This window comes from Ranitomeya imitator, chromosome 5 (genome assembly GCF_032444005.1).
Source record: "Ranitomeya imitator isolate aRanImi1 chromosome 5, aRanImi1.pri, whole genome shotgun sequence".
NCBI classification, from domain to species: domain Eukaryota; kingdom Metazoa; phylum Chordata; class Amphibia; order Anura; family Dendrobatidae; genus Ranitomeya; species Ranitomeya imitator.
In genome coordinates, this window is record NC_091286.1 from 602,745,210 (window position 1) to 602,756,218 (window position 11,009).

Sequence of the window (11,009 nt, forward strand, 5' to 3'; positions counted from 1 at the left end):
GTAGGGTTAGGGCTAGGGTTAGGGCTAGGGTTAGGGCTAGGGTTAGGGTTAGGAATGTGCACACGTATTCTGGTCCTCTGCGGATTTTTCCGCTGCGGATTTGATAAAACCGCAGTGCTAAACCGCTGCGGATTTATGGCGGATTTACCGCGTTTTTTTCTGCGCATTTCACTGCGGTTTTACAATTGCGATTTTCTATTGGAGCAGTTGTAAAACCGCTGCGGAATCCGCACAAAGAAGTGACATGCTGCGGAATGTAAACCGCTGCGTTTCCGTGCAGTTTTTCCGCAGCATGTGTACAGCGATTTTTGTTTCCCATAGGTTTACATTGAACTGTACACTCATGGGAAACTGCTGCGGATCCGCAGCGTTTTCCGCAGCGTGTGCACATACCTTTAGAATTAGGCTATGTGCACACGGTGCGGATTTGGCTGCGGATTCGCAGCAGTGTTCCATCAGGTTTACAGTACCATGTAAACATATGAAAAACCAAATCCGCTGTGCCCATGGTGCGGAAAATACCGCGCGGGAACGCTGCGTTGTATTTTCCGCAGCATGTCAATTCTTTGTGCGGATTCCGCAGCGTTTTACACCTGTTCCTCAATAGGAATCCGCAGGTGAAATCCGCACAAAAAACACTGGAAATCCGCGGAAAATCCGCAGGTAAAACACAGTGCCTTTTACCCGCAGATTTTTCAAAAATGGTGCGGAAATATCTCACACGAATCCGCAACGTGGGCACATAGCCTTAGGGTTAGGGTTGGAATTAGGGTTGTGGTTAGGGTTAGGGGTGTGTTGGGGTTAGGGTTGTGATTAGGATTATGGCTACAGTTGGGATTAGGGTTAGGGGTGTGTTGGGGTTAGTGTTGGAGTTAGAATTGAGGGGTTACCACTGTTTAGGCACATCAGGGGTCTCCAAACGCAACATGGCGCCACCATTGATTCCAGCCAATCTCGTATTCAAAAAGTCAAATGGTGCTCCCTCACTTCCGAGCCCTGACGTGTGCCCAAACAGTGGTTTACCCCCACATATGGGGTACCAGCATACTCAGGACAAACTGCGCAACAATTACTGGGGTCCAATTTCTCCTGTTACCCTTGTGAATCTAAAAAAATGCTTGCTAAAACATAATTTTTGAGGAAAGAAAAATGATTTTTTATTTTCACGGCTCTGCGTTGTAAACGTCTGTGAAGCACTTGGGGGTTCAAAGTGCTCACCACATATCTAGATAAGTTCCTTGGGGGGTCTAGTTTCTAAAATGGGGTCACTTGTGGGGGGTTTCTACTGTTTAGGCACACCAGGGGCTCTGCAAACGCAACGTGACACCCGCAGACCATTCCATCAAAGTCTGCATTTCAAAAGTCACTACTTCCCTTCTGAGCCCCGACGTGTGCCCAAACAGTGGTTTACCCCCACATATGGGGTATCAGCGTACTCAGGAGAAACTGGACAACAACTTTTGGGGTCCAATTTCTCCTGTAACCCTTGGGAAAATAAAAAATTCTGGGCTAAATAATTATTTTTGAGGAAAGAAAACGTATTTATTATTTTCACGGCTCTGCATTATAAACTTCTATGAAGCACTTGGGGGTTCAAAGTGCTCACCACACATCTAGATAAGTTCCTTTCAGGGTTTAGTTTCCAAAATGGGGTCACTTGTGGGGGGTTTCTACTGTTTAGGCACATCAGGGGCTCTGCAAACGCAACGTGACGCCCGCAGAGCATTCCATCAAAGTCTGCATTTCAAAATGTCACTACTTCAATTCCAAGCCCCGGCATGTGCCCAAACAGTAGTTTACCCCCACATATGGCGTATCACCGTACTCAGGAGAAACTGGACAACAAATATTGGGGTCAAATTTCTCCTGTTACCCTTGGGAAAATTAAAAAATTCTGGGCTAAATAATTATTTTTGAGGAAAGAAAACGTATTTATTATTTTCACGGCTCTGCATTATAAACTTCTATGAAGCACTTGGGGGTTCAAAGTGCTCACCACACATCTAGATAAGTTCCTTTGGGGGTCTAGTTTCCAAAATGGGGTCACTTGTGGGGGGTTTCTACTGTTAAGCCACATCAGGGGCTCTGCAAACGCAACGTGACGCCCACAGAGCATTCCATCAAAGTCTGCATTTCAAAACGTCACTACTTCACTTCCGAGCCCCGGCATGTGCCCAAACAGTGATTTACCCCCACATATGGGGTATCAGCGTACTCAGGAGAAACTGGACAACAACTTTTGGGGTCAAATTTCTCCTGTTACCCTTGGGAAAATAAAAAATTGCAGGCTAAAAGATCATTTTTGAGAAAATATTTTTTTTTTTTATTTTCATGGCTCTGCGTTATAAACTTCTGTGAAGCACTTGGGGGTTCAAAGTCCTCACCACACATCTAGATTAGTTCCTTTGGGGGTCTAGTTTCTAAAATGGTGTCATTTCTGGGGGATCTCCAATGTTTAGGCACACAGGGGCTCTCCAAACGTGACATGGTGTCCGCTAATGATTGGAGCTAATTTTCCATTTAAAAAGCCAAATGGCGTGCCATCCCTTCCGAGCCCTGCCGTGCGCCCAAACAGTGGTTTACCCCCACATATGGGGTATCAGCGTACTCAGGACAAACTGGACAACAATATTTGGGGTCCAATTTCTCCTATTATCCTTGGCAAAATAGGAAATTCCAGGCTAAAAAATCATTTTTGAGGAAAGAAAAATTATTTTTTATTTTCATGGCTTTGCGTTATAAACTTCTGTGAAGCACCTGGGGGTTTAAAGTGCTCAATATGCATCTAGATAAGTTCCTTGGGGGGTCTAGTTTCCAAAATGGGGTCACTTGTGCGGGAGCTCCAATGTTTAGGCACACAGGGGCTCTCCAAACGCGACATGGTGTCCGCTAACAATTGGAGCTAATTTTCCATTCAAAAAGTCAAATGGCGCGCCTTCTCTTCCGAGCCCTGCCGAGTGCCCAAACAGTGGTTTACCCCCACATATGAGGTATCGGCGTACTCGGGAGAAATTGCCCAACAAATTTTATGATCCATTTTATCCTACTGCCCATGTGAAAATGAAAAAATTGAGGCGAAAAGAATTTTTTTGTGAAAAAAAATTACTTTTTCATTTTTACAGATCAATTTGTGAAGCACCTGAGGGTTTAAAGTGCTCACTAGGCATCTAAATTAGTTCCTTGGGGGGTCTAGTTTCCAAAATGGGGTCACTTGTGGGGGAGCGCCAATGTTTAGGCACACAGGAGCTATCCAAACGCGACATGGTGTCCGCTAACGATGGAAATAATTTTTCATTCAAAAAGTCAAATGGCGCTCCTTCCCTTCCGAGCCTTACCATGTGCCCAAACAGTGGTTTACCTCCACATGTGAGGTATTGGTGTACTCAGGAGAAATTGCCCAACACATTTTAGGATCCATTTTATCCTGTTGCCCATGTGAAAATGAAAAAATTGAGGCTAAAAGAATTTTTTTGTGAAAAAAAAGTACTTTTTCATTTTTACGGATCAATTTGTGAAGCACCTGGGGGATCAAAGTGCTCACTATGCATCTAGATAAGTTCCTTGGGGCGTCTAGTTTCCAAAATGGGGTCACTTGTGGGGGAGCTCCAATTTTTAGGCACACGGGGGCTCTCCAAACGTGACATGGTGTCCGCTAAAGAGTGGAGCCAATTTTTGATTCAAAAAGTCAAATGGCGCTCCTTCCCTTCCAAGCCCTGCCGTGCGCCAAAACAGTGGTTTACCCCCACATATGAGGTATCAGCGTACTCAGGACAAATTGGACAACAACTTTCGTGGTTCAGTTTCTCCTTTTACCATTGGGAAAATAAAAAAATTGTTGCTAAAAGATAATTTTTGTGACTAAAAAGTTAAATGTTCATTTTTTCCTTCCATGTTGCTTCTGCTGCTGTGAAGCACCTGAAGGGTTAATAAACTTCTTGAATGTGGTTTTGAGTACCTTGAGGGGTGCAGTTTTTAGAATGGTGTCACTTTTGGGTATTTTCAGCCATATAGACCCCTCAAACTGACTTCAAATGTGAGGTGGTCCCTAAAAAAAATGGTTTTGTAAATTTCGTTGTAAAAATGACAAATCGCTGGTCGAATTTTAAACCTTATAACTTCCTAACAAAAAAAAATTTTGTTTCCAAAATTGTGCTGATGTAAAGTAAACATGTGGGAAATGTTATTTATTAACTATTTTGTGTCACATATCTCTCTGGTTTAACAGAATAAAAATTCAAAATGTGAAAATTGCGAAATTTTCAAAATTTTCGCCAAATTTCCGTGTTTATCACAAATAAATGCAGAATTTATTGACCTAAATTTACCACTAACATGAAGCCCAATATGTCACGAAAAAACAATCTCAGAACCGCTAGGATCCGTTGAAGCGTTCCTGAGTTATTACCTCATAAAGGGACACTGGTCAGAATTGCAAAAAACGGCAAGGTCTTTAAGGTCAAAATAGGCTGGGTCTTGAAGGGGTTAAGATAGATTTTCTTGTAATTTCAGGTCACATATTACTGCAAAATAGTTAATAATGCCATACACGGCAAGCATAATGGAAGCCCTCCCCTGAAGCCAAGTATGCGGGGAGGTCTCATGGGAACACAGACCCTACAGTTTATTTTCCATTTATTAGTTTAATTATCACTTTGCTGTTATATTGGTTGGTTTCTGTTATGAATTTTTAGGGTTAAATGAGTAATGAGTAAAGCTGTGGTAACACGAGCTGGTTATTTCTGGTTTTTTTGTTGGTGCTCTTTTTATGCCTTCTCATTGGTCAGCTGTAAAAGACCGGGAAAAATCTTGTCTATAAATAGGCAGGTTTACCTCAGTTTTCCTCATATCGTTTATGAAGAGAGAAGATAAACATGGAAGATTTATTACAGCAGCTAGTTGCCAGAGCCGGTGAAGAAGACGGACTTGAGTGGATTAAAAGCTGCTTAGCTAGAAAACCTGCCCTGGCAGCTGGCCAAGTCTCCACTCCGGTTCCTACCCCATGCTCTCCCAGCCGGTCAGAGGATTCACCCGCAGTGGCATCAGGGAGTCACGTTGGCTCCAAGAGGAAGAGGGCACAGAAAATTGTGTACTCACCACCCGTTCAATCTCCGAGCACCAGAAGTCGCACTCAGGATGTGCGAGTGAAGCCAGCTGTTCATCGTTCAGGTATATCTCGTAGCCCTGCACAGGATGTTGGGGGTCGTCATCATTCAGCAGCTGCGACATCTGTGACTGTCAGTGTAGCCTCTAGCCGCTGCAGCCGTAAAAGCGCTGTAGGGGCTCCAGACATCTCAGCTTCTCCTTCTGCCAGCAATTCTGTCAGCTGGCTTCCTGACCCCACAGCGAACCCAGCCCCCACCTCAGCTTGGAGAGCAGCAGTTCCTGACGGAGAAGACGAAGTCACATCGCCACAGCATGTTCCAAATCAGCTCCGCTTGCCCACTTCTTCAGGCTTGAGTGGGAGTCGACCAGCTGATCAGGACCGCGATATATCAAGGAGGGGTGAGAACTTTTCTGTACCCCTGTCTGTGTCCCACTTTGAACTGAAATCCCTTATCAGTTCTATGCTGGCTGAAGCCATTAGAGATTCAGCAGCTCTTGACTCCTCTTTGGCTGTTCAGCACCAGCATGAAGTTAACCCTACACCTCCTGGTATGCCTCAGTCTCTTTTGAAGGAGGCTCTGGTTTGTGAGTTATCTCCCCTTGGTTTCCATTTGAGTGCTTCTATTAAGGACCTCATTTGGAAAAAAAGTTACATTGATTTATTTTCATTATTACCTTCTCAGAGAGAGCAGCAGAATAAAATTGACAAAAAAGATGACAAATCTGATGCTAGAGGTCCTGTGAGATCCTTTCAAAATTGGTTACAGGGTTTTGCTATTTATTCTGCTGTCCTTGGTGAGAAGTATCCCGAACTCTGTAGTGGTTTATTTCAACACCTGGATATCATCTTGGAAGCGTATCGAAATTTTGGCGGGATCGCATGGATCAATTACGATGAAGCGTTTAGGCAGAAACTAGCCGTTCACCCAAACGTTATTTGGGGTAGTAAGGATGTGGGTCTATGGTTAAGCATGATGCTCCCACAGAGAAATTCATTTCAAAAACAGCAACCTGTTCAGACAATAAGGAAAGGTTTTTACTTTGCTTACAATGAATCGTCATGTAAGTGGCAGCAGAACTGCAGATTTCGGCATGAGTGTTCTCTTTGTGGCGGTTCTCACCCCTTATTTAAATGCTTTAAAAGGCAGGCTATGAATCCACACTTTGCCCCTAATAAAGAAAATTTTCTTAAAAGCTCGGACCCCGGTGAATCTGCAAAGAATGTTGCCATGGTTAAACAATTACCCAGAACTGGAGAGTAGGGACCTTTTATTTCAAGGTTTTTCGTCGGGTTTTTTCGTCCCCCCTTTTTCTGGTTTAGGTTGCACGGTGGTTAAAAATCTTAATTCTTTAGCTGATTTTTCCGAAATTGCCAGGTCAAAAATTAAAAAAGAGATTAGCTTGGGTCGGGTGGCAGGGCCTTTCTGCAACCCTCCATTTGCTAATTTTCGTATTTCTCCCTTAGGCATAGTCCCTAAGAAAGAACCGGGTACTTTCCGGCTTATACACCACTTGTCGTTCCCTCATGGTTTCTCTTTAAATGATGAGGTTGATAAATCTTTATCCTCTGTCCAGTATACTTCTTTTGATACGGCAGTGGATTTTCTGAGGAAGTTTGGATGGAACACATTATTAGCCAAGTCTGATATCCAGTCTGCTTTTCGCCTCCTACCAGTAAACCCTTCTGGTTTTAATTCCTTAGGTTTCGTTTTTGATGGAGATTTTTTTTTTTCGATAAGTGTCTACCTATGGGTTTTTCCCTATCTTGTTTTTATTTTGAATTATTTTCTTCATTTTTACAATGGGTTTTGCAGGTTAATTTTTCTGAGGGTGGGGTTTTGCATTATTTGGATGACTTTTTTTTCGTAGGTCCCCCTGACTCTAACATTTGTTATAACCTGCTTGAAAGGTTTATTATGATATGTAATGAATTCGGAGTTCCCATTGCTGAGGATAAAACTGTGCAACCAGTGACTACATTAGAATTTTTAAGTATAACTTTAGATTCATCAAAAATGGAGACTCGTTTACCCAGCGATAAAATTGATAAATTAAGGAGTGCTCTTTTGGGTGTCCTATCAAAAGAAAAGGCTACATTAAAAGAGCTTCAATCATTACTTGGTTTGCTCAATTTTGCCTTAAGGGTCATTCCAATCGGAAGGGTTTTTTCCAGGCGTCTGTATGACGCCACAAAAGGCCTTCAGTCACCTGGTTCCCATGTGCGTATTGGAGCTAGCATTAAAGAGGATATAAAAGTTTGGCTTCAATTTCTCACGGATTTTAATGGTATTTCTTGTATTCAGGCCCCTTTTATTTTGTCTGATTCAATTCCCCTTTTATTTTCAGTGGATCCTTTGGTTGGTTTAGGCATTCTTTGCTCTTCCCATTGGTTCAGGCATTCATGGCCGGACACTTGGGTATCGCAAAAAATAACAAGCAATGCAGTTGTTTTAGAGCTCTTTTCAATTTTTTTGTCCATTTTCCTTTGGGGTCAATTGCTGAAGGACAGAAGGATTTTAATTCAATCTACTAGCCAGGGCTTAGTTTTTTGCCTAAACACTCTTTCTTCAAAGAACCCATACGCTGCCCAGATTCTTCGTCAGGTGGTTTTACATTGCCTAAAATTCAATATATGGCTTAAAGCAAAACTTATGTGTTCCGATAAGGCTCTAATTGCTACCTCCATTTGTCATCGGCAGTGGGCAACATTCCGTTTATTGGCTCCGGACGCCGACAAGGATCAGACGCATTGCCCCTCGCACATTTGGGATTTAATTCAAAGTTGATTCCTTTATGCATCGAAAACTCCTTGTTCGATAAATCGTGGGCTGATTATTCAGCCGCATGGAATTTGTGGGTGAATTTTTGCATCAGTAATGGTTTTGAAAGCTTAGACTCTTCTACGGTACCAGCTTTGCGCTTTGCAGAGTACTTGGTTGAAAAAGGTCAATCTTTTTCTGCTGTATCAAAATCTATATCAGGGGTATCCTTTTTCTTGAAATTAGCAGGTAAACCTCCCATCTCTAGCTTGTTTCCTTTACGTCAATTTTTGAAAGGCTTAAAGAAAGGCACTTTCAGAGATGACAATAGGCGTCCGATATCTTTTTCTTTACTAAAGGATTTATGCCAGGTGTTAGATTTAATATGCTTAAACCATTACGAGTCAGCTTTATTTAAGGCAGCCTTCTGTTTAGCGTTCTTTGCTGCTCTTAGAGTGGGTGAAATTGTTTCCCAAAAAAAAACTGCCCCATCAGGTTTTTTGTTTTCTGATGTTTTATTTCAGGATTCTTCATTAATATTGTTCTTACGGAAGTCTAAGACAGATCAACTTGGTAAAGGAGTTAGCATTTCTCTAAATTCTATCCCTGGCTCTTCTATTTGTCCAGTGGCCAATATGAGAGTATGGTTTTCTATGAGGCCTGCTTTTCCTGGTCCGCTTTTCCTTCATAGCAATGGCGAACCAGCTACTATTTTCCAATTTAACGCTATTCTCAAAAAATGCCTGCTGAAGCTGAATAAGGGGCATTTGAAGATCTCATCTCATTCTTTTAGAATTGGCGCCGCAACGGAGGCTGCTAGATGTGGTTTGAGCGATGACAAGATTAAAAGAATTGGTAGATGGGATTCTCGCAGATTTAAGTTATACATACGGCCTAACTTGTATGATTTTTAATTTTACCATTCCTTCTTTCAGATCCTAAGACTGTTTGGATAATCGGGCATTCTTTTATTTTTTGGGCCCAGAAGAGAGCCAGTCAGTGTTCTTATTCTGAGAATCTTTCTTTTTGTTCTTCATTCGTTCAAGTATTTTGGCACAGCATTAAAGGCATGCAATGGAGAGATCTAGTTGTTGAATTAGAGAGTTTATCTTTTTCTCGACCTCCACCTGATCTAATTATTATTCATTTGAGTGGGAATGATATAGGAAAAATCAAAACAACGGATTTATTATCCATTATGAGAAATGATCTGTACCGTTTGAAACTAAAATTTTCCAGTTCTTGCTTTGTTTTTTCCGAAATCATCCCTAGATTGCTCTGGGCGAATTCAAATTTATCCTTTTTTGACAAGATCAGAAAAAGAGTTAACAGAAAGATGTCTATCCTTATGTCTCTCTTGCATGGTTTTTCCTTTAGGCATATAGATTTGGAAGGGTTTACCCCTGGATTGTATAGAAGTGATTTAATACACTTATCTGATATCGGTCTTGACATCTTCAATTTGGATCTCCAATCCATGATTGAGCAATGGCTTTGGTGTTTTGGGGGGGCCATGCCTCTGTGAGTCATGGCGTGTGGGTAAAATCGCCCAACTATTGGGTGGATTGTTTCAGTTATTTATTGGTGTTATTTAATTAATTTATGAAATTCTTGGTATTTATTTATTAAGATATTTATTGGTAATATTCAATTAATTTATTTCATGTCAACCTAAATAAACACCACGGCCATTGATTTCCAACTTGAGGTTTTGTGTCTTTATTTTAATTAAGAATGGGTTTTGTGTTACCATGGAAGCCCTCCCCTGAAGCCAAGTATGCGGGGAGGTCTCATGGGAACACAGACCCTACAGTTTATTTTCCATTTATTAGTTTAATTATCACTTTGCTGTTATATTGGTTGGTTTCTGTTATGAATTTTTAGGGTTAAATGAGTAATGAGTAAAGCTGTGGTAACACGAGCTGGTTATTTCTGGTTTTTTTGTTGGTGCTCTTTTTATGCCTTCTCATTGGTCAGCTGTAAAAGACCGGGAAAAATCTTGTCTATAAATAGGCAGGTTTACCTCAGTTTTCCTCATATCGTTTATGAAGAGAGAAGATCCCGCCCGCCCTCCCTATTTTGTTGTGTTCCTTTCCTTGTCGTGGTTGTTTATTTGAGGGTAAAATCGCCCAACTATTGGGTGGATTGTTTCAGTTATTTATTGGTGTTATTTAATTAATTTATGAAATTCTTGGTATTTATTTATTAAGATATTTATTGGTAATATTCAATTAATTTATTTCATGTCAACCTAAATAAACACCACGGCCATTGATTTCCAACTTGAGGTTTTGTGTCTTTATTTTAATTAAGAATGGGTTTTGTGTTACCATGGCTGCATACAGTGGTCAATTAATAGAGGCGAAATAAAATATTACAGCCATTATACTGTACACTGTTAGATTGTACTGGGATGTTTTACTTTGCTCATAAAATCCTTGTCCTTAAGATCTCCTAGTAAGCAGGAGAACTAAACAATTTCCTAATGTGTCACATCCTTAAAGGAGTCCCAATGAGGATCTGTCTTTTGCATCGGAATCCCTGTCTATTGATTAATACTAATTGTACAGGCGAAGCAGCCCCCAACATAACAGCGAGTGTGCTTCCCTAACCGTGTAGCCCACCATAAAGATTTATGCTACTTACATTCCCTGGAAATAAGCACCATCCTACGTGAATAGCATAGATTGCCTTGACACACCACAGTGCCATGTAAAGGTTTGCGCACCCCTGTTAAAAATGACTGCTATTGTGAACAGTTAGGCAAGTTGAAGATGAATTGATCTCTAAAAGGCCTAAAGTTAAAGATGGCACATTTCCTTTGTATTTTAGGAAAAAAAATATTATCATATTTAACATTTAAAAAATTACAAAAAGGGAAATTTCGACTTGTTATGGTAGCACGTCATTATGTTGGTGGCTGCTACCTGTGAGTATTTGAGGACTTTCTTATATAGCTTACATAAATATTACATGGTAAGGTAAATTATGAGCTCCAAGTCAGACTCAAAGTCCATACATATTAAATAGCTGTTGGATCAATGATCATTTGACAAACTGCTATCTCTCCCAACTCCTCCATACACAGGAATGTTCAGCGAGCGCTCCTGTGTTCTCTATGAGAGAGCCACTGCCAGAGTCCTTTGA

General features: G+C 41.2%; 1 protein-coding gene across 1 annotated transcript; it reads left to right on the forward strand.

Moving 5' to 3' along the window:
• The first annotated feature begins 4,577 nt into the window (after nucleotides 1-4,577).
• On the forward strand, nucleotides 4,578-10,144 carry LOC138638585 (uncharacterized). Its single transcript, XM_069727986.1, has 2 exons — nucleotides 4,578-5,502; nucleotides 8,798-10,144. The coding sequence occupies exons 1-2, from the start codon at nucleotides 4,872-4,874 to the stop codon at nucleotides 9,385-9,387; spliced, it is 1,221 nt and encodes a 406-aa protein (XP_069584087.1). The 5' UTR covers nucleotides 4,578-4,871; the 3' UTR covers nucleotides 9,388-10,144.
• Nucleotides 10,145-11,009: the final 865 nt, after the last annotated feature.